This window comes from Nerophis lumbriciformis, linkage group LG05 (genome assembly GCF_033978685.3).
Source record: "Nerophis lumbriciformis linkage group LG05, RoL_Nlum_v2.1, whole genome shotgun sequence".
NCBI classification, from domain to species: domain Eukaryota; kingdom Metazoa; phylum Chordata; class Actinopteri; order Syngnathiformes; family Syngnathidae; genus Nerophis; species Nerophis lumbriciformis.
Genome location: NC_084552.2, coordinates 45,248,466 through 45,271,349, shown reverse-complemented (window position 1 = coordinate 45,271,349; position 22,884 = coordinate 45,248,466). Strand labels below are relative to the sequence as shown.

At 42.1% G+C, this 22,884-nt stretch overlaps 2 protein-coding genes and 1 long non-coding RNA gene across 4 annotated transcripts; 2 read left to right on the top strand and 1 right to left on the bottom strand.

Moving 5' to 3' along the window:
* Positions 1 to 650: 650 nt before the first annotated feature.
* On the bottom strand, positions 651 to 10,887 carry LOC133605644 (uncharacterized). The gene is made up of 3 exons (XR_009815161.1): positions 10,770 to 10,887; positions 9,726 to 9,800; positions 651 to 784 (listed from the first exon to the last, which is right to left on the bottom strand). It is a non-coding gene; the product is annotated as an uncharacterized lncRNA (long non-coding RNA).
* On the top strand, positions 1,270 to 9,980 carry capgb (capping protein (actin filament), gelsolin-like b). Of its 2 annotated transcripts, none has more exons than XM_061958971.1 (9): positions 1,270 to 1,412; positions 4,072 to 4,265; positions 4,466 to 4,620; positions 4,695 to 4,853; positions 4,925 to 5,074; positions 5,155 to 5,241; positions 5,309 to 5,441; positions 5,523 to 5,614; positions 9,792 to 9,980. In XM_061958971.1, exons 2-9 carry the CDS (start codon positions 4,073 to 4,075, stop codon positions 9,855 to 9,857), a joined length of 1,035 nt encoding a protein of 344 aa, XP_061814955.1. In that variant the 5' UTR covers positions 1,270 to 1,412; position 4,072; the 3' UTR covers positions 9,858 to 9,980. The 2 variants fall into 2 exon arrangements, with proteins under 2 accessions (XP_061814955.1, XP_061814954.1); XM_061958970.2 differs by lacking the exon at positions 1,270 to 1,412 and adding an exon at positions 1,684 to 1,891.
* A 1,282-nt stretch (positions 10,888 to 12,169) lies between the features above and the next one.
* LOC133605708 (uncharacterized) lies at positions 12,170 to 22,463 on the top strand. The gene is made up of 10 exons (XM_061958973.2): positions 12,170 to 12,202; positions 13,167 to 13,216; positions 14,871 to 15,016; positions 15,106 to 15,204; positions 17,566 to 17,700; positions 17,779 to 17,895; positions 17,971 to 18,099; positions 18,529 to 18,607; positions 20,293 to 20,319; positions 20,393 to 22,463. Exons 2-10 carry the CDS (start codon positions 13,183 to 13,185, stop codon positions 20,929 to 20,931), a joined length of 1,305 nt encoding a protein of 434 aa, XP_061814957.2. The 5' UTR covers positions 12,170 to 12,202; positions 13,167 to 13,182; the 3' UTR covers positions 20,932 to 22,463.
* The last annotated feature ends 421 nt before the right edge of the window (positions 22,464 to 22,884 follow it).

The window sequence follows — 22,884 nt, the reverse complement described above, 5'->3', positions numbered from 1 at the left end:
TATCCTGGTTCCTGTTTTCCCTGCATTTCCTTTTTGGCATTAAAGTCATGATTTCCTGCAACACGCCTGCCATCTCTGCATCTTGGGGTTCATCACCAGCAGTTCCTGACAGAATCCTCGAGACACATACGAACCCCGCGCAGATTTCTATGGTGGAGAGGCTTGACAGGATTTTGGCGCTGAGGGCCGAATCGAGGAGATGTTTTGCCTCGTTTCGGGCTCCTTCCCATCCATCCCTGTCGTCTGTTGGCCTCTTTGGGGACGTCTGGGATCTGTCCTTTGAGGGGGGGCTAAGGTGGGAGAGGTGAGAGCTGTGCGACAGGGGAAGCACAGCTCTCACCTGCAAGAAGGAAGTCTGTGAGCAAGCAAGAGGTCGGGGGCTGGAGAGCGGCGTCGAGGTCCGTGTCCGAGCGGGGGTCGAGGTTCGAGGGAAGCAGTCCAAAGTCCGCCGAGAAGTCCAAAGAAGCGAGGCGCACAGCTCGATCAGTGGAGACGGAGGGAATACCGCGGGGAACAGAAAGAACATGTAAGACACAGGCAGAGGGAAAGCACAGAGAGCAGGTACGAGGAGGAAAGCCAGAGACGTGGTACTTACTACAGGGAGTGAACTACGTTCCGGCACTGGATCTTCGGGTCCGCTGGTCTTTATGTCGTCTGCCCTCATCAGACCCAGGTGCGCTGATTGTTGATTGCCTGCAGCACTGCAGGCGCGTGGCCGCAATGCGTGAAGAGCAGGCAGGGGCGTGTCCCGGGGCGGTCCTAGCGGAGCTGCCTGCGGCGCTTGCTGCAGATGGCATGAGGGATTGCGCATGCGCCGTGACAGTTAACTTGTTAATTTTGACAGCTCTAATTGTTATATTTAAATGTTGGTAAAATGTTGATGAGTAAGTTTGTGGATAAAAAATATAATTTTTTATATACCGGTAATCACAATCAACCAATTTAAGGCAAATTAATTCAATGATCTTTATAAAATTGTATAATGTATCTGTATCAGTAATTCTGGCCCTATATTTGCTTATCAGCTTAGGTATCAGCTTGATACCTACAATTAAGTGGTGAGACTTCTTATCAGGCGTTTATATGTATTCCCATTATGACAGCCGTTTAAAAAAAGACAAACTCATTAGAAAAATGATTAGGTTTATTTTGTCAGCCCTTCACAACCACTACGTCGTATCAAACAGTTGCCTTTTTTATGTAAAATTGAATGTCAATAGGCCTTTTGTGTTTGAGACAGCCACAGAGGGCTGGGTTGACACAGGCAGGAAATATGTGCTGAATGTGTGTGTGCGTGTGTGTGCGTGTTAGAGAGAAATAATTTGTGTGTGTGTGGCTTGCTTAACCTTCCGTGACTGCTTTTCACTGCATTCTTTGCCTGTTTGCCCCTGTAACCACACTTCCTCTGAAAGGTAAGACTTCAACCTAACCCTTTTATATGCTGCACACTATTGTGCTTGTTGCCTTTTCGCACGTCCTTTACCTTAACTTTCCTGTTTTCCACACCACAAAAAATGGTTTAGAGCAGGACATAGTGATTAACTAGTCAGATTTTTCACTGCAAAGCTGTTGCCAGGAGTGAAAATGTTATCTTCTTCTTATTATTATCCACATCAGGCAGTGCTTCACCACTTCCTGAAAGTAAGGGCGGTGGCATTTCTAGTAAACAGTATGCATTATGCACAGACATAAGGTCGCTGTCCTTGTGGCCAGGCTAGAGGAACCCGACTCTTGCGGCCTCTTAGCCCCAGGTAGACTTTCATCACAGCGGCTTCAGTTACCTCCCACATAGAAGCCGCTCGGGTAGGTGAGCACAAACTTCTCCTGGAACTCTCCACCAGATTCTTCAGAGGCCTCTAAGGATGGCGCTCGAGTCAGACAGCGTTGTGCAGTTGAGTAGACCTTTCCTCCTGCTTGGAGTGGCCTTTCTTGCGCTCTTATTTGAGCCCTTAAATATTACATTAGCCTTGCGGATCTCTACAATATGGCAATAACAAAGCTAATTATGACTTCCTAGTGCTTGTCTATATTCTGTGGCTGCTGTCATGAACCACTGACTCACGTTATCGCTTTTGCTCCATCCTTTTTACGTAAATATTTATTGAACTCTGGGAATATGACCTGATAGGGTATCACCATCGCCAGAGCATCTTCATTATCTGTTGTGCCACATAAAGCAGACTTTGTGATGTAGAGATTTTGAGGGCAATGCCAGAACCCAGCCTTCCTCCAGTGTGATAAGAACATATTTTTGAAAACAAACAGATTACGAGAACTAAACAATATCGATCTCATCACAATAGTATGGATCTGATACTATTGCTAGTGTTGGTATTGATATATACCAAGGTGTGTGCAGGTGTGACTTGCTTGAGGGCCCACTTGGTATTGTGTTGCACAAAAACAATGTTTTAAGAGCAACACAATACCTTCTTTGAGTCTTTGCGTAATGGCTGTCATCTGTCTTTTGTGTTTACTCACAAAAGACGAAGTCACCATATGTTTTTTTTTGTAACTTTGCAAAGATAGTTTGTTTTAACTTGTCCTTCCAGCACTCTTGCACGTATGTAAAGATCTTCTTTCATGGCAGACAAGCTTTGATCTTGTTGAAAATGTTGAAATGCAGCGTTGGGGAAGCTACTTGTAAATTGTAGTAGCTCAGTTACAAGCATAGGTGGGTAGTAACGTGCTACATTTACTCTGGTACATTTACTTAACTAAGTTGTCAGAGTAGTTCTAATGCGACATCTTTTTTTACTTTTAGTTGAGTATTTTTGTGAAGAAGAAACATTTCCTCTGTTGAGTTTTATTTTGATCGTTACATTTATTTTTTATCATTATTATTTATAGTCTATTGGTAACTGCTTGCAAAAACATATGAATTTGGCTCGTCAGCGAGCCTTCTTCCAGCTGGCACTGTCACATGACTCTGTTTCACCAATCAAACGAAGCATAGCATACTACCTGGCGAAGAACAACAAGCCGGTGGTGGGAGGGATTGCGTACAGTACATGTAACAAGCACATAAAAATATAGAACCTCAAATAAGTCAATATTTTTAAAGTGTATGATTAAATAAAAACTTAACTGTTTAATAAGATACTTTTAAGACATGGCATGATTCCAGGTCATCCCAGCTGGTGGAGCGAACACGTGAACAGAAACAAACAGAAATATTTTGACACAAAACAGGTTTGAATACGCAATGGAATTAATACAGAGTATAAATAATAGGAGTATGTTTTGTTAGTCAGTAGACAAAATTAATAAATTGTAGATCACATGACTTCAAGATAGCATTGATCTTACATGGGATGAATTCAAATCATTCATGCAAACATTGTTGTTCATACTTTATTTAGTGATGTAAGAATTCCATGTCCAAATACAACAGTTTTGACAGTGTTATTGACATGTAAGCCAGCAATTGAAAAATAATTTGTAGTTTGCATTAACAGTAAATATTAACTGCTAACAGTACTTGTAGCACCGCGTAACGCTACAGTGCTATTTGCAGAACCGCTATTTGTTGCACCGCTACTTGTGGTATTGATACACCACTACTTGTGGTATCTCTACACCGCTACTTATGGCACCGCTACTTGTGGTACTGATACGACGCTGCCAGTAACATCGGTACTTGTGGCACCGCTGCTTGTCGCACCGCTGCTTGTGGTACCGATACTTTTTGTACCGCTACAACGCTGCTAGTCGCACCACTACTTGCTGTACCGCTACAACACTACTGGTAGTAAAGCTACTAGCAACGTCGCTACAACATTACTTTTGGAACTGCTACTTGTATTGCTAAAACGGTATCACTAAAACGCTACTTGTAAAACCGCTACTCACTGTATTGCTACCTGTAGCACCGCTATGCGTAGCACTGCTGCAACGCCACTTGTAAAATTGTTACTTGTACCACTTCCATGGAACTTGTACCACAGCTGCATACTTGTAGGAACAATACTTGCAGTACTACTACAACGCTACTTGTACAAACTCTACTTGTGGCACCGCTACTGCCCAACACTCTTGAAATGACACTGACACTGGTTTCTCCCTGTGTAGAATGCTCCCCTTCCAGACCGTAGCGGGACAGTTTGGTCCAAAGGTCCGTGAGCCGGGCCTGCAAGTGTGGAGGGTGGAAAAGTTGAAAGCTGTGCCCTTGCCCCCCTCAGAGGTGGGAGCATTTTATAATGGCGATTCCTACCTGGTGCTGGAGAACCGTGGCGAGCAGGGAGCCGACGTCCACATGTGGATAGGTGAGACGAGACACTGCTGGATTCTGTCTTCTTTTGAAGAGGCTGAGAGGCCGGCAGGATTGCTCACCTCCGTGAAAAATACACGAGGACAGAGTCCCAAGTGACTGTTGTTTCCAGCATGTGTCCAACGCTTCAGGGGCACATTGTCCCACCTCGCTTCTTCTTGGAAAGATATGTGTCAAAAGAAGTCGCTCTTACAGGTGAGAAGTCATCCCGGGACGAGCAGGTGGTGTGCGCTATGCTGGCCACCCAGCTGGACAACTTCCTAGGCGGAGACCCCGTCCAGCACAGGCATGTCCAAGGCTACGAGACTCCCGAGTTCATGATGCTCTTCCCCAGAGGGGTCAGCTACAAGGTTCGACCTTTAGCCCCGCATGTACTGTAGAAACTACTGAGGCTGTTTTGTTGAAGAGGAGCCTCTCGTCACAGGACGGAGGGGTGGAATCAGGCTTCAGGAAATCTCAGGGTTCAGGGACGGTGCGGCGTCTCTACCAGATCAAAGGAAAACGTAACATCCGTGCCAAAGAGGTAGAGCTGTCCTGGAAGAGCTTCAACAAGGGAGACTGCTTCATCCTGGACCTTGGAGAGGTGATGACGTGTTTAAAAAACATGTGTCCCAGAATCTGTCTGATGTATACTGGCTCCCATTGTGTGTTTAGGTGATTGTGTCCTGGACTGGATCCCAGGCCAATGTCTTTGAGAAGCAGAAAGTGCGGGAGATCGCCTCGCTGATTCGCGACACGGACAGACACGGCAAAGCACGGATTGTGGACACATGCGAAGGGGAGGAGCCTGAGGAAATGCTGAAGGTATGCACTACCTGACGTGGGCGATCATGGGATTTCTCACTCTTGTTAAAGTCTTGCATGCTTTCTGGGCTGTGGGTTAGGTCCTTGGACAGAAGCCTGAGTTGGCTGAGAGCTCGCCAGAGGAGGACAGCAAAGCAGATAAATCCAACGTGGCCTCCCTCTACAAGGTTTTAAAAATATATTTTTTTGAGTAAAAAATTACTTAATGTTTAACTCCTCTTTTTGTCTACTCAGGTGTCTGATGCGACCGGCTCCATGTCACTGACCAAAGTTGTGAATAAATGTCCTTTTGCCAAGGAGGTGCTGCTTTCTGATGACTGCTTCATTTTGGACAACGGCACCAATGGAAAGATCTTTGTGTGGAAAGGTGACCACTTGGCCTTGAATATGCCCTTTCTTGTAATGGTTCTTCTCATTGGTTCTTATCGACATTGTGCTGATTATCAAGGTTCGAGGGCCAATGCCGAGGAGAAAAAGGTGGCTCTACAGATGGCAGACAACTTCATTGATCAGATGAACTACCCCAGGATGAAAACACAGGTGATGCAATACACTCCCATTCTTCTGCATTCACACTTGTCATTTTTAGTCCGGTTAAAAAAAGACTACGGTGCCAAATTCATCCATCCATCCATCCATCCATCTTCTTCCGCTTATCCGAGGTCGGGTCGCGGGGGCAGCAGCCTAAGCAGGGAAGCCCAGACTTCCCTCTCCCCAGCCACTTCGTCCAGCTCCTCCCGGGGGATCCCGAGGCGTTCCCAGGCCAGCCGGGAGACATAGTCTTCCCAACGTGTCCTGGGTCTTCCCCGTGGCCTCCTACCGGTCAGACGTGCCCTAAACACCTCCCGAGGGAGGCGATAGGGTGGCATCCTGACCAGATGCCCGAACCACCTCATCTGGCTCCTCTCGATGTGGAGGAGCAGCGGCTTTACTTTGAGCTCCCCCCGGATGACAGAGCTTCTCACCCTATCTCTAAGGGAGAGCCCTGCCACCCGGCGGAGGAAACTCATTTCGGCCGCTTGTACCCGTGATCTTGTCCTTTCGGTCATAACCCAAAGCTCATGACCATAGGTGAGGATGGGAACGTAGATCGACCGGTAAATTGAGAGCTTTGCCTTCCGGCTCAGCTCCTTCTTCACCACAACGGATCGATACAGCGTCCGCATTACTGAAGATGCCGCACCGATCCGCCTGTCGATCTCACGATCCACTCTTCCCTCACTCGTGAACAAGACTCCGAGGTACTTGAACTCCTCCACTTGGGGCAAGAACTCCTCCCCAACCCGAAGATGGCATTCCACCCTTTTCCGGGCGAGAACCATGGACTCGGACTTGGAGGTGCTGATTCTCATCCCAGTCGCTTCACACTCGGCTGCGAACCGATCCAGCGAGAGCTGAAGATCCTGGCCAGATGAAGCCATCAGGACCACATCATCTGCAAAATGCAGAGACCTAATCCTGCAGCCACCAAACCAGATCCCCTCAACGCCTTGACTGCGCCTAGAAATTCTGTCCATAAAAGTTATGAACAGAATCGGTGACAAAGGGCAGCCTTGGCGGAGTCCAACCCTCACTGGAAACGTGTCCGACTTACTGCCGGCAATGCGGACCAAGCTCTGACACTGATCATACAGGGAGCGGACCGCCAAAATCAGACAGTCCGATACCCCATACTCTCTGAGCACTCCCCACAGGACTTCCCGAGGGACACGGTCGAATGCCTTCTCCAAGTCCACAAAACACATGTAGACTGGTTGGGCAAACTCCCATGCACCCTCAAGGACCCTGCCGAGAGTATAGAGCTGGTCCACAGTTCCACGACCAGGACGAAAACCACACTGTTCCTCCTGAATCCGAGGTTCGACTATCCGGCGTAGCCTCCTCTCCAGTACACCTGAATAGACCTTACCGGGAAGGCTGAGGAGTGTGATCCCACGATAGTTAGAACACACCCTCCGGTTCCCCTTCTTAAAGAGAGGAACCACCACCCCGGTCTGCCAATCCAGAGGTACCGCCCCCGATGTCCACGCGATGCTGCAGAGTCTTGTCAACCAAGACAGCCCCACAGCATCCAGAGCCTTACGGAACTCCGGGCGGATCTCATCCACCCCCGGGGCCTTGCCACCGAGGAGCTTTTTAACTACTTCAGCAACCTCATCCCCAGAAATAGAAGAGTCCACCACAGATTCCCCAGGCACTGCTTCCTCATAGGAAGACGTGTTGGTGGGATTGAGGAGGTCTTCGAAGTATTCCCTCCACCGATCCACAACATCCGCAGTCGAGGTCAGCAGAACACCATCCTCACCATACACGGTGTTGATAGTTCACTGCTTCCCCTTCCTGAGGCGGCGGATGGTGGTCCAGAATCGCTTTGAAGCCGTCCGGAAGTCGTTTTCCATGGCTTCCCCGAACTCCTCCCATGTCCGAGTTTTTGCCTCCGCAACCGCTGAAGCCGCACACCGCTTGGCCTGTCGGTACCTGTCCGCTGCCTCAGGAGTCCTATGAGCCAAAAGAACCCGATAGGACTCCTTCTTCAGCTTGACGGCATCCCTCACCGCCGGTGTCCACCAACGGGTTCTAGGATTACCGCCACGACAGGCACCAACTACCTTGCGGCCACAGCTCCAATCAGCTGCCTCGACAATAGAGGTGCGGAACATGGTCCACTCGGACTCAATGTCCAGCACCTCCCTCGTGACATGTTCAAAGTTCTTCCGGAGGTGGGAATTGAAACTCTCTCTGACAGGAGACTCTGCCAGACGTTCCCAGCAAACCCTCACAATGCGTTTGGGCCTGCCAGGTCTGTCCGGCATCCTCCCCCACCATCGCAGCCAACTCACCACCAGGTGGTGATCGGTTGAAAGCTCCGCCCCTCTCTTCACCCGAGTGTCCAAAACATGAGGCCGCAAATCCGATGACACAACTACAAAGTCGATCATGGAACTGCGGCCTAGGGTGTCCTGGTGCCAAGTGCACATATGGACACCCTTATGTTCGAACATGGTGTTCATTATGGACAATCTGTGACGGGCACAAAAGTCCAATAACAGAACACCACTCGGGTGCCAAATTATCGCGTTAATTGCTAAACACTAATGAACGCGTTAGTTTTTTTAATTGAATTAATCAAAATGTTTAATCTCTAATGTTACTGTCTCTGTATGCCTGTGACTTTCCTCGTTGTCTTCTTGTGCCTGACTGAGAACAACAACAGTACCGCCATGCGGCACAAAGACAGTATGTTACCATGTCGAAAAATAAGTCTTGCGTTGTCACAAGACTGATGTTGGCAGCTTTAACTGGTGGGGATAGGATGAATCATATCTAACAAATAGTATAAAGTATTCATAATAAACTTCAAGACGTATCATAAGTAGGGATGTATACAGATTACCGGTATTTTTTTGGTACAATTCCTAATTGGGTTGGTCCAGGAGGACAGTTAAGATTCAGGACATATGATACGGCTATCGGTATTTAAAAAAATATATATCTAAATTATGACACCCACTCGTTATCACGCTAAAAGGCCAGTGCCAGAGGACCTCAGGATCCTGGAGGGTTGATACGGTAAAAGCAGGTCAGATAGATGAGAAGGCGCAAGTCCAATAAGACATTTAAAAACTAATAATATAACTTTAAAATGGACCTTGAAGCGGAAGGGGAGCCAATGCAGCGACTTTAAAACTGGTGTAATGTGCTCCCGCCCTCTGGTCTTCGTCAGCACGCGGGCAGCTGAGTTTTGTAATAATTGTAGATTTCTGATATTCTTTTTGAGAAGGCCAGAGAACAAGGCATTACAATAGTCTAAACAACAGGAAATAAAAGCACGCATTAGCACCTCCGTGTTGGCCTGAGAGAGAAACGGGCGGACTCTGGCTATGTTCTTAAGACGATAAAAAACATTTTTTGTAATATGTTTGATATGTGGAATATAAGTCAACTTGGTAGTAAAAAATTACGCCCAGAATTTTTATAGACTTTGTTGGTTTGAAATCTTGTAATTTTGATTTCTACCTCTGGTCTTCAGGGCCAATAACTAAAACCTGTTTTGTCCTGGTTGAACTGTAGGAAATTCACTGCCTTCCATGACTTGATGTCTACAATGCAGTTAAAAAGTAGATCTATTGGTCCTGTGTCATCAGGAGACATGGCAATGCACAGCTGTGTATCATCAGCATAACTGTGGAAACTGATGCTGTGTCTCCTAATGACGTCCCTAAGAGGCAGCATATAAAGATGAAAAAGAATGGGACCTAAAATTGACCCTTGAGGAACCCCACATCTTATCTCATAAAGATGAAGTCCATCATAAAGTTGTTCTGCCAAAAGTTGGTCAACTTGACAACATTAGCCACCTGTTTTTGTTAGTATGGTTCACCCTTAACCTAGTAACAAAAGTCCTGCTTGGTTTTTTGGATTGATTGAGACTTTTATTAGTAGATTGCACAGTACAGTACATATTCCGTACAATTGACCACTAAATGGTAACACCCGAATAAGTTTTTCAACTTGTTTAAGTCGGGGTCGACTTAAAGAATATCTTTATCGACCGCCGCAATATAATAATAGAAAATAAGACAATTACTGCACTAAACTGAATTTACCATATATTACATGTAGGATATGTTTTTAAAAAGTGTTTTTATACCTGTTTCTGCAATTTTTTTGGTCTGACCACTGAAAGTCTGCATTTTTTGCTGCTGTTGTGCTTCAGGTGGAGATCCTGCCCGAGGGGAAAGAGACAGTCATGTTCAAGCAGTTCTTCAAGAGCTGGAACTGAAACATATCATTCTGGTTTTTATACCCGCATTGACACACGTTTAAGTAAATGTGCAAGGTACTGATGCTCTGTGTTAGCTTGTGATGCCATTTTTATAAAATAATAAAAATACATAAACCAGAAGTTTAGGTTTTGACTTGAAATGCTTTCTGTTTGGGGTTTTGTTTTCATTGTCGCCATGACATCAATAGTAGCAAACCATATGAATGTGATACGATGATTCACTGATATCATAAGTCCACTTGACCTATGAAACTAGGCGATCAAATTGCACAATATTACCAGGTTGAAGCTTTACTCACAGAACCAGTTTAAAGTTTAGAAACACATTCTAATGTTATTCAACAACAGTGTGTCTCCACAATTTTGTCCTGATATATACAGTACATTTGTACGTAAATCTATCAAAAAATATGTACTTATTTTTGTCTATATACATAGATATTTTCAGATCATGATAAACGTATGTCCATATTTGTAGATATTTGTACACCTTTTGTAAATCTGCACATCTTTGTAGCCCAACTTGTGGATAATGTACTTATGTGTATTCTGTAGTATGTGTGTATCTGTTTACCTATTTGTAAACTGATGTACACTGTTGTCACTCTATGTAAATAGTTTGTTAAATTTATGTTTGTAGTCAAAAGATTATAAACACTCGATATTATAAACACTCATGATATTCATTATTGTAATTTTTTTTTCAATTCATTTGAAAAATTGGAATTTAAATTGAATTGGGGCCACCCCACAGGATGTTGACTTGGAATTACAAGAAGTGGAATTAATTTCATTGTGTGCCCCATGACTAACGTAAGAGCTAATGAGCAAGCATTTATTAGAATACGTTGTACTTAAGCATTGAACATGGGTACATTTAAAAGAAATTGAACAACTGCAGCAATTTACCTTGTTTACCTTTCAACTGGTGCTAGAATCATTTTAACTGCTAGTTTTCTATTTCACCTTTACATATACTCTTTACCATAGTGTCGTCCTAACTTTGACATAGAAAAGCAACAACTTCTTTTTCCGTTTTCATTCGTGAGTTCCTTAACACAAAAGCATATCCGCTTGCACAACCTTCAAAATAACAGTCATATATTACATAACAAAACAGAAATACATTTACTATACCGCATTTTTAACAGTTGTCCCTTAGAAACACTATTCCTTAATTTGTACTTAGATACCTACAAAATTGGCTGAAATGCTAACAGTTAGCACGCTAACTAGTAAATTGGAAAGCACTACGCCAAAATTATAATTCGACTTCTTGCATTTTGAATTGTACTTCCTGTTTGCAACTTGGAAGACATTCTCAATTCATGTCAGAACTTTGCACAAGCCTGATTCAAATGTGTCTAGAAACCATTGACTGGTATACAATATATCTGTTTATAATGATAATGGATTAATTGTCATAATAAATCATAAAATTACTATTTAGACATACAGGACAGTTTGGACACACCTTCTTCTCATTCAATGCGTTTTCTTTATTTTCATGACTATTGTGGATTGTCACTGAAGGCATCAAAACTATGAATGTGGAGTTATGTACTTAACAAAAAAAGGTGAAATAACTGAAAACATGTTTTATATTCTAATTTCTTCAAACTAGCCACCCTTTGCTCTGATTACTGCTTTACACACTCTTGGCATTCTCTCGATGAGCTTCAAGCACACCTGTGAAGTGAAAACCATTTCAGGTGACTGCCTTTTGAAGCTCATCGAGAGAATGCCAAGAGTGTGCAAAGCAGTAATCAGAGCAAAGGGTGGCTATTTTGAAGAAACTAGAATATAAAACATGTTTTCAGTTATTTCACCTTTTTTTGTTAAGTACGTAACTCCACATGTGTTTATTCATAGTTTTGATGCCTTCAGTGACAATTTACAACGTACATAGTCATGAAAATAAAGAAAACGCATTGAATGAAAAGGTTGGGCTGTACTGTACATATAAGATATTCCCCTATTGTTTAGTTCTGGTTTAATTTAAATTACATAATTTTGTCCCCACCCTCCCCCCCACATACAGTAAAATAATACGACATACAACATTTTACGTCAAGTAGAGCCACTGTAAACTCACAGTGTGCGTCACATTCAGCGATAGCACAAATATTTATTGTCTTTACTGCTGTAAAAGTTCAAATCTGGCAGAGTGGGAATGTGCCAGCAGAATAAAGGCTGGCTGGCTGGCTGTTGGCGTGTCCTCTTAAAAGGAGAGTCCAAAGATCAAGTCCATGCAGAGACAATGAAAAAGGCTGGACAGGCGGCGGAGGTTGTTCAGTCTTTTTCCGCCTGCAGAGCTTCATCTGCGCTCCCTCCGACTACAGGTAATCATTGTTAGCTTAATGATAGGGTTTTAATGATAGGGTTACTTTTTTCATTATTATTTTCATTTTAAGGTGGATTTAAAAAATATATATATTTTACTTTATACACTAATTATGAATTGATTAATAATATATGGTACTCTACTCTAAAGCAAGGATACTCACCGTTTTTATTTAAAATGATTTTGCCTCCAACTGATTGGCGTATGCGGATTGTTATTAATCATTCAGCAAAGGAAACTTAATTACATTTTCTAATTGGGTAACGAAATTTTTTTTTGAGAATGTGTAACAATGGATAGCTGGCTCATAAAAAACAGTGCAATATAACCATAAATAAATATAATTAATTAAATAACACAAAATTCATTACATAATCTAATAGAAATACGAAAGCAATAATTATGTAGATAAATAGAATAAAACAAAATAAAGCAGAAACTACATTAGGCTACATAAAAACATGACAGATAAATAAATGAATAATACAGGAGTAAAAACAATACAGGATACTGAGCAATCATTAATTCAATTTGTACATATATTTCTGATAGAATATTGTTTTATGGATTTTTATTACAACCAGGGTTACTAATATCACAGTTTAAGAGCCTATGTTGGAGATCGGGGGTCTTTTTTCCACCGAGAGCCACATACTGAAAAATCTATAATATAATGATATTTATATATATATAAAAAAAAATAAAAAAAATAATAATAATAATAATATTTGTTGTTAGTAGCAGCATTTACTCTTTTATTTCTGTTTATAGTGAGGCTTCTTTACCATTTTTCTGGCCTTTTGGTCCATAACGTGAAGTCCAATGCTAAAGTGTATTAAAATAGCACCAAGATGGCTGCGGTCGTCATGTTGCATTTTTCTCTTCCCTTGTTTAATCTAGTTTGAAACATTTAAAACAAATATCAAATCTGCATTGATTTTTGTTTTTGTTTTGGTCCAAAGGAGTGAGAAGACTTGAATGGAGATGAAGAGCATTTTGAAATCAGAAAGACGTAAGTTCCCATTTAGTCACTTTTGGATAATTCCCAACCTTTGACCTCAGTTTGGCGCTGACACAGGTGGACTAGGACTCAATTTCTGCCTTGGACTTTTTTGTCCACAACATTCTGCAACAATCTGCATGCAAATATTGTACTAACTCAACCCTTTGATGTGCATATTTACACACAAAGCATTAATCGGACCTTAATACTCAACAGGACCCCTTTTACTGTATATTCACAGTATGTTGCTCAGGTTGCGGAGTAAAGATTTAAGATTTAGGACTATTTATTTATAACTAACCCATAGAGGTAAAAAAACAACAACTATCATTGCATTGGCAGACTGGCAGTCAGGTATATTGTAAGTAAGGGCGATACAACTGCCAAAATCCTGCCTGAGAATGACGCCTTACTGGCCCCTGAGTTCAGTTCAAAACTTGGGAGCTAATTTCTAAAAACACTACAGTGTTTAACTTGGACCCCTGTAAACACATTGGCAAATCATTGCTTGGACGTTTTAACCTTGCTAGGGGTCTATACGTACTACTACTGAGGTGTTCCCCTCAGTTCAGTCCTCTCCTATTTAGTGGTTACCATATTTTTCTTCGCAATGTGGCTTATGTAACTAAGGTGTCGCTGTGGCTTGTTTTTCAACTTCTTTAGTTATACTAGTGGTGTTCCTCAATACTCCAGTTTAAGTCCGCTCTTTTTCATCATTTGTGCTATTCAAAACACTTGCGAGAGACTTAAAATCAAAGCGCTCCTGTAACTCTGACAAAATGAATAGGGCAAAATCAAATGTCTACTACGTAGGACGCTGGTTCCCAGGAATATTCACAATAAATAATAATAAATAATAATAAAATAATAAACAGCACAGCTCAACATATTATTTGGCATATATTGTAACTATAGATATTAATTGTTTTATTAATTTAAACTGTATAATGTGTGTTATTATAGGTAGATATGATCAAAGAAACAGTGAAAATTAATTTTTGGGGCGGCATGGCGTAGTGGGTAGAGCAACCGTGCCAGAAACCTGAGGGTTGCAGGTTTTCTCCCCGCCTCTTGCCATCCAAAAATCGCTGCCGTTGTGTCCCTGGGCGGGACACTTCACCCTTTGCCCCCGGTGCCACTCACACCGGTGAATTGAATGATGAATGATAGGTGGTGGTCGGAGGGGCCGTTGGCGCAAATTGCAGCCACGCTTCCGTCAGTCTACCCCAGGGCAGCTGTGGCTATGAAAGTAGCTTACCACCACCAGGTGTGAATGAATGATGGGTTCTACATGTAAAGCGACTTTGGGTACTTAGAAAAGCGCTATATAAATCCCAGGTATTATTATTATTATTAAAAGACATCACATTGCAACAAGGACTAAAACCCGATTTACACTAAGACTTCGACTTTAAGAACGTCTAGGAACGCAACTCATTCATAATCCGAGGACCACCTCCTCCAACGAGGAGGGACATATGAATATTGCACAAAAAAGTTGCTTTTAGGACCAGTTTGTCCAAAAGACAATTTCATACAAGATAGTAAGGAGTCCCCGCTCCATCCCTCCATTAGTTTGGGGGTCCTCTGAATTTAAATCAAATCTAGATTAGATTTAAATGTGAACATTAATTACATTTTGATATGACTGGGCACGCTACAGGGACGCTCAAGGCGGAAAATTACAGCACCAAGCAGAGCAGCTCTATCGGGGCCCTGCGCTGGGCCCTCCCTGAGGAGAACATCCAGGTCCACAGCTCTGCCCCCAGCGGACCCATCAGCAGCCACAACCTCACTGGACAATCCCAGGTGAGCCACTCACATCTACCGCCATCCACTGTCCACACTAGTAAATGTATTTATCGTATGGATATGTTTGTTTTTTTTTAAAACACCAGCATCACCCTCGCAAGAGCAGCCTGAAGGATCTGCGCAGCCTGCAGGAGTGTGTAGAGTTCATCCTTCACTGGAAGGAGCAAGTGGAGCAGGTTTGCAAGGTAGACCTAACACACGTCTAGTCAAGATCAGCACCTTCTGGTACTAGCTTGGTTTGAGAGATGTGGCGTTACAGGAAAACAGAAGTGTAAAAGATATGGTGTGAATGAATTATCAGTAATATGCAACAAATAATGCTCCTTAGACTTAGACCTAGACTTCCTATTTATTATCATTCAAATTTGAACTTTGCAGTACAGATAAGAATGAAATTTTGTTGCATTAGCTCGTAATAAGAGTAATAAGATGCAGATATAAATAAATAGATTACTCTACGTCCTATCCATCCATTTTCTACCACTTGTCCCCTTTGGGACAAGTCGCCACCTCATCACAGGGCAGATAAATATATTGAACTTTTGCATATGCATCCTTGTTTATGGATGTATGTTATATTGTCTTTATATTCCAGCAAGTTAATTCGTTTTGGGGGGGAATTGAGGGGATTGTTATGATGCGTTCAAGAGTCTTATGGCCTGTGGGAAGAAGCTGTTACAGAACCTGGAGGTTCTGCTACGGAGGCTCGCGGTTCAGACATGTAGAGTTGTAACCATGTGATGTTGTGTTCCTTAACGTTGGGTTTCTTAACCATAAAGTCGGGCCCCATTGAGGTCTGCCAAAAATATCTGTTTCTCAGCCGCATAATGTCTTGGCCGCAGCGGTACTCTGTTGTAATACACTTTTCCACCATTTGTGGCAGTAATGACAATATCAAACAAACAGAAGAAGTCTGGAGCTAAAGTCATAAAGAAGTTTTTTAAGCGCAAAAATGATGGCTAAAGTGGTGAAGCTATATTTTCATTGGCACTTGAATTTTATTGATTGATATTTATTACTAATTTAGTTTTAGCACAACATAATTGTATGTAAATTTATTTTTTTTGTCAGTTATTTGTGACTCTCTTCTTATGCAGTATATTTGTTTTATTCTTATTTTTCGAGTCAGCCTGACCTAAGCGTAGGGCTTATGTGTTCAATAAATAATCATCTTTGTGATTAACACATGGTTGCATATAATCTGACAAGGTTGTAAACTGTAAATCAGTTAGATTATACAATTATTGAATAGGCTACGATTCAAATCAAGAGTAAGATTACTAATTCAGTGTGTTAATATTTAAGTGGGCCCCGAGCACTTCAGTTGTGGAAAAGTTGGGCCACAGGGGCATAAAGGTTTCGAACCCCTGCCTTAATGTATCTTGTTAAGCATGTCCAAAACAAGTAAGCCATAACTTTATTATTTTAAGGGGTGTCCCGATCTGCTATTGATGTTGACCCAATATCGACAACAAAAAGTCTTGCACGATATCAGCTTGCCTGTAAAATCTCCGATACAAGTAGTCATGCAGCATGTTTACTTGTGCAAACAGCCATTTAACATCTAAATGTTCGCCAATAAGACACAAAATTTATATTTTCTTGTAACCTGGTGGGTCATAGGCTACTAGGAGCTAGCAGCTACGCAACAGCTAAGCACACAATAGCGCACAAGTATGTAATGAGTGTCCTCAATTGAACAATAATGCAGTGTAAAACACCATATTTGTCAACATAAAAATGTACCAAATAATTATATTTACATGATACAAAGTATCCTAGGCAGAAGAGTATTAGAAAGTATCTAGTAACAAACGTGTCTGCGTCATTCAATTTACTGCGTCACGTGCACAATTAATTATCATGGCCACTCGGTGTCACCAAAAACAATTCCCACTCCACTTTACTGCGATGAGGTGGCGACTTGTCCAGAGTGTACCCCGCCTTCCGCCCGATTGTAGCTGAGATAGGCTCCAGCGCCCCCCGCGACCCCGAAGGGAATAAGCGGTAGAAAATGGATGGATGGATGGCACTCCACTTTAACTTAAAAACAGGGTGAGTCCATCCGGTTAATACGAAATAGGTTACAGTTTTTCATACCTACCATTGTTCTCTGTTTGAGTAATTTCACTGGATTTGTGCTGATTAATATCGGCATTGGCCGTTAAAGTTTTCATAAACTGTTATTGTATTGTATCGGGGCACCTCTAAGTATTTTTATTATTATCATTGCTGAAAATTGCTCACGTTTAACACAACACGGCACATGAAAAGCCTATACCATATACTGTATGGTCATTATACTGTAATAAAAGGCCATGTGCATTACTCATAACCAATTTGGTTTGCATCTCTGTGTTTTTGTTGGTTTTCAGTGTTATGTTTAATTTTGCCTGCATAATAAGTCCCGGGCCAATAAAAAAAACAACTGAGGAGCAGGCCAGACTTTGGACACATGACGGCTTTAATCATACATGAAGGCAGTTGTTTGGTTGCTATGGGAGACGGGCCTTTACATAAGTCAAGGTCTCCTTGTACTGTTCCAGCGCGATGGAGGCCATGAAGAGGCGGGAAGCAGCAGAGGGCAAGCCCAGAAGTCGGAGTCCCGCGCCGAGCGCAGTCTGGAAGAAAGCCGGAAGCTCATTTTGGAGTGGGCCAGCGAACTCAACCACGCGGACAAGGTCAGTCGGCACGCTAACTGATGGGTGCATGGCGTCTTGAAAAACACTGGGCCTCACGTGGCGAATGCGTGTCTTCAGCTCCTGAAGAAAAACCCTGTGACTCCTGAGTGCAAAGAGCATGAGAAAGACTCGGAGGCTAAAGAAGCACAGCTGAGGATCATGGATTGGGCCAAGGAGCTGCAGAAGGTCTCTGAGGTGAGGAATCCCACAGAACCCTGCGCCCTAATCTTAGGAAACACACTGACAACATTTTGCGTTTTTCGCTTGCAGAACTGCGGCGTGCCGAGTGACCAGCTGGGCAAAGTGCTGCGCCTGCTGGGCCTGAAGAAGAAACGGCTCGTCAGCATGCTGCCGCTGCTGGAGTTCATCACATGGTCGCTCCTCAAGGAAGACAGCGCGGTGAGTTGCTGAGCTGACCCCCAAGGCAGGGGAAGGCCCGCAGGTGAAAACTCATAAAGCAATCGGATTTATAGTCCGGATAAAGCGAGGTCAAGCTGATATGTGGCGCAGGGCTTTATGGAAGCATTTTATGTAAGATCTACCTGCTTGTGCGTGAGAGGGACAAGTCACTGAGTTTATATAACCGCCTCAGTGCTGATAACAGCCCACTTAAAGGTGACTGGAAGATGTCATAGAGTCGCTATAAAGGAAGGTCAATGACATTTATTGGGTTTCATAAAGTATTTTCATTTTGTTTGAATGCTGCATTTCTGCTCTCGTAAAGCCGCTTTATGTGTTTTCCCGCATTTATTTTATTTTTTTACAATTTGCTGTCCCACACAAGGAAACAGGAGAATGACTGCTGTTTTATTCTGTTTTTATTCTCAGATGATGATCCCACAGTTATGGTTACTGGTGAAGCAGCGCACGTGGATAGCCGGAACTTCAAGATACATCCCCAACTCAGGTAGTAGCACTGGGGAATACTGCAAACTGTGATCTGATATTAAGCAAATCGAGACCGATAATGCAGTGCTTCTCAAATTTTTCCACCAAGTAGCTCCTCAGAAAACACTTGTCTCTCCAAGTACCACCATAATGACCAACATTATTATACAGTAGCGTAGTGCGCGTACGTATTAATTAAAAACAAGGCAGAGGTTTTATTTAAAAAGTACATTTAAGCTTTTTGACCACCGTTTGAACAGTATCGCTGTGTTTGAATATAGGAAAATAAAACACTACTTAAATAATAATAATAATAAAATAATACTTTTTAAAATTTCCCTGAGGGAACTCTCCTGAATGAATCAATAAAGTACTATCTATCTATCTATCTATCTATCTATCTATCTATCTATCTATCTATCTATCTATCTATCTATCTATCTATCTATCTATCTATCTATCTATCTATCTAATAAATCAAATATTTTGCGTACCACTGGATGGAGCCCACGTACTACTAGTGGTACCACAGTTTGAGAATCCCTGTACTATAGACCACACCGATGCTTAAAACCATTCAAGATCACTAAATTTTACTTCAAAATAAACCCTGACTGGACTTTAGGAAAGACTGTTGGCAAATTTCGAGCGAATTAATGATGTGCATTCCATTAAAGCATTTAAAAAAAATGAAATTTTGAGAATTAAATTGCATTTGTGTCAAAATATTTGGGTCTTTTTTAAGTTAATTTAAATTCTGCAATCAAGTAATTCACTGTGATTAATTAAGATTAATCAAAATTAAAAAGCCTGATAGATCTGGTTTTAAAATAAAGCGCTTGTAATCACTAATACAATTATTTGTGGACAAATTTAACAATATATATTCATAAAACAATGTAGGAAAATTTACCAATGTCAACAAAATCGTACAAATGTCGCCTTTGATTAATTGAGCTAAATAAAGTGCAAAATAGTAAACAAAAGCAAAAAGTACTCTGGGCTCTCATTCAAATGTTTTGGCCGCTGGCACCCAAAGCCCTCCTGTGTCAGACAACTTATTCCCTGAGTTTGCAAACAATATACAGTATTGATATATTATATACACACACTACATTTAAACAAAGAACACAACATATTGATGAAAATAAGAAGAGAACCGCTAAAAACATCGATCGTGCTGGCATCAGTATCGGAACGATATTGATGCCTTGAAGATAGAAAAGCGCTATACAAGTACAACCCATTTATCATTTATTAGTCCACAAAAAGCCAAAAGATTTGAACAAGAGCCAATAGTGTTTTTTGCTTTTGCCTAAACAATTGTTTGTAATAAAAAAGGAATTATTTTTAATATATTAGATTCTATTAGATAGAATTTTATTCATCCGATGGTGGTGTCCTCAAAAAAATTAACATTAACCACAGGTGATGGATCAAATAGAATAATAAAGTATGAATAAAACATTTATGTATAATAATCACCAAGGCATAGTCACACATTATCCCAATGGGCCAGTCTTAATCTTCTGGATTAAATACTGTTAAATGTACAAGTAAGTGTATTGATACAAATGCTTCTTTTGCTTGTTTGTACTGATACTGGTATCAATCATGTCAATACTTGAGTCAACTAATTTGAGTCGACCCCTGTATGGTTAATGATAGGACAATTCAATACCTGATGTTTGTGTCTGCTTTCAGTTTGGAACTGGATCTGCAGTGCAGCAGGTGAGTCCAGCACACAAACAAAAAATGAGGCGTGTGAGAAATGGGAAATAACTAACAGACTTCACTCTCACAGCGGACGTGATTCTGGACCCCATGACCAACCACCCGTGGCTGAACCTCTCCGAGGACCAGCGTCAAGTCCAGGAGGCTCTGTCACAGGCCGACCATCCCTACAGTTCGCAGCGCTTCGACGGTTGGGCCTGCGTGCTAGCCTGGGAAGGCTACAGCCGAGGTCGCCACTACTGGGAGGTGGACATCGCCAACAGCGGCTACTGGCGGCTGGGACTGACCACGGCGAACTCCAAGCGCCACGGTCGCTTCCCCATGACCCCGAAGACAGGCTACTGGTGCCTGTGGCGCATCCCGCACCAGTTCTATGCCTGCACCAAGCCCGAGACGCCGCTACCCGTCGGCCTGGTGCCGCGGCGGATGGGGGTCTACCTCGACTACGAGGAAGGGCAAATCTCCTTCTACAACGCCGAAACAAAGTCCCACATCTACACATTCACCGGAAAGTTCAAAGAGAAGGTGTACCCGCTCTTTGCGCCTTTAGATGGCAACACTCTCATGACGGTCATTCCACAGCAAAACAACAAAGCCAGTGGCTTTTAAACTTTTTTCACCAAGTACCATCTCCGAAAGCACTTGGCTCTCCAAGTACCACCATAGGGACCGACATTAAAACCCAGTCGCGTAGTATTCATTTAAAACATGGCAGAGGTTTCATATTTTTGGCCACTGTATCATTACACACAATGCATATAAACATCAACAATGATACTCCAAATATATTTACAGACTTCTTTGGTGTACCACTTGATCGAGCCCATTCATGGTACGCGTACCACAGTTTTGAGAATCACTGACCTAAGCTAGTCTTGGACATCTGTAGCGTCAACTAGTTAGTTTAAAAGAACAAAACAAAACCAAAACACACAGATGTGTTCGGACATCATAAAGATCTCAAGAGTACTCAAGGTTATTACCAATAAATTGTCAGGAACTGGTGGTGACAAAACCCAAGATGCAGAGATGGCAGGCGTGGTGGAGGAAAACATGACTTTAATGTCCAAGGGAATCAGGCAGGAAAACAGGAACCAGGATAACAGGAACACAGGATACAGCAAACAGGAACCAGGAAAAAGGCAAACAGGATACAAGAGAACTCGAGACAGGAAACAGCAAACAATACTCAAGCCGTGACTTGAGGACGAGGCAGGCATAAAAAGGTGTGGTCTGGCTGCCAATCAGACGCAGGTGAGGGGACACAGTGCTGAGACAAAGATGTGTGACGCGGTCATGAAAAAACACCCACACAAAAGGAAAAGTCACCAAAATAAAAGTACAAGACAGGAACTAACCCAAAACACCGCAGAACATCAACAAAAGGGCACGGCTTGGTATAACCAGCCGTGACATAAATGTATAATGTCTGCACTATACAGTGTATACAACGCGTATATTCAGTACTTTATCGGCATTCTTTCTTCGTAGCTGAATGTCTAAATGACCTCTATGAAATATAGATTTGACACTTTATGATTCACAGCATTCACATGCACTTTACAATGCACTCGCATAATACACTGAAATAGATACATGTCTTATGTAAATGTCTCTTTTTTTCTCCCTGACTATAGAAAAAAACTAAGAGAATTGACCCTGCCTTACAGGAAAGTGCAATATTCTGTGAAAATACAAGCTAAACTTTAACGATATCTAAATGTATGTGTGTACTCGGTGTTGTGCTTTGTGCTTGTCTTTGAATTAAAATGCCGAAATTAGTGAGAAGAATGTTTTGTGTTACAATTCGAATACAATAAAGCTTATTTGAACAGTGATGTACTCCGATATGCTGATGAATCACAATTGTTCATCATTAATCATTTTTGCTTACAGCACCACCTGCTGTACATTGCAAAGCACTGCAGTAATTCCAGAGTTGATGAAATCAGCATTTTTAGTACTCGTCTATATTTATTTTCACAAATATCACTATTCTTGTTCTGTATTGTTACATTGCTGATATTGTTCTATTTGTGTATTGTTATATTGCTTACAAACCAAGGGAAAACGGAAAACATAGGAAAATCGAGGGCAATATAACAAGCCAAAGGATTGTACTAAATTGTATGTAATTAAAGGAATAACTGTGCCATTTTACTACTGTTTTATATATTCTCGTGTTGTATTTATAACAACAGATAAGCGTGTTCATAAACATTTGTTCTCATTTGTCCTGTTTTAATGTAATTATATCACAAAATCATCCATCTATTCATTCATTTTCTACCGCTTGTCCCTTTTGGAGTCGCGGGGGGTGCTGGGGCCTATCTCAGCTGTCATTCAATGACAAATAATTATCAGTATCACCAATGCTGACCATGGATTTACCCGGTATCGGATCGATACTGACTTTTTGCTCTGCAGTATCACCCACCCCAAAAGCCTACCGTACTGTAAAAGCAGGATGTAATTTATATAATGGCCATTAAAGGTTATTGCAAGTAAACGTTGCCAGACGTACGATAATGACCGTATACGTACAGTAATTACATATTTATT

Excerpts from the sequence above, each read along its gene's own strand:
- LOC133605708 (XM_061958973.2), top strand. The coding sequence starts at position 13,183 with ATGGAGATGAAGAGCATTTTGAAATCAGAAAGAC. Across the intron at positions 17,701-17,778 it reads AACTCAACCACGCGGACAAG|CTCCTGAAGAAAAACCCTGT; the intron begins GTCAGTCGGCAC and ends GCGTGTCTTCAG. Across the intron at positions 18,608-20,292 it reads AAGATACATCCCCAACTCAG|TTTGGAACTGGATCTGCAGT; the intron begins GTAGTAGCACTG and ends GTCTGCTTTCAG.
- capgb (XM_061958970.2), top strand. The coding sequence starts at position 1,863 with ATGGCGCTCGAGTCAGACAGCGTTGTGCA. Across the intron at positions 5,075-5,154 it reads AGCCTGAGGAAATGCTGAAG|GTCCTTGGACAGAAGCCTGA; the intron begins GTATGCACTACC and ends GCTGTGGGTTAG. Across the intron at positions 5,615-9,791 it reads ACCCCAGGATGAAAACACAG|GTGGAGATCCTGCCCGAGGG; the intron begins GTGATGCAATAC and ends GTTGTGCTTCAG.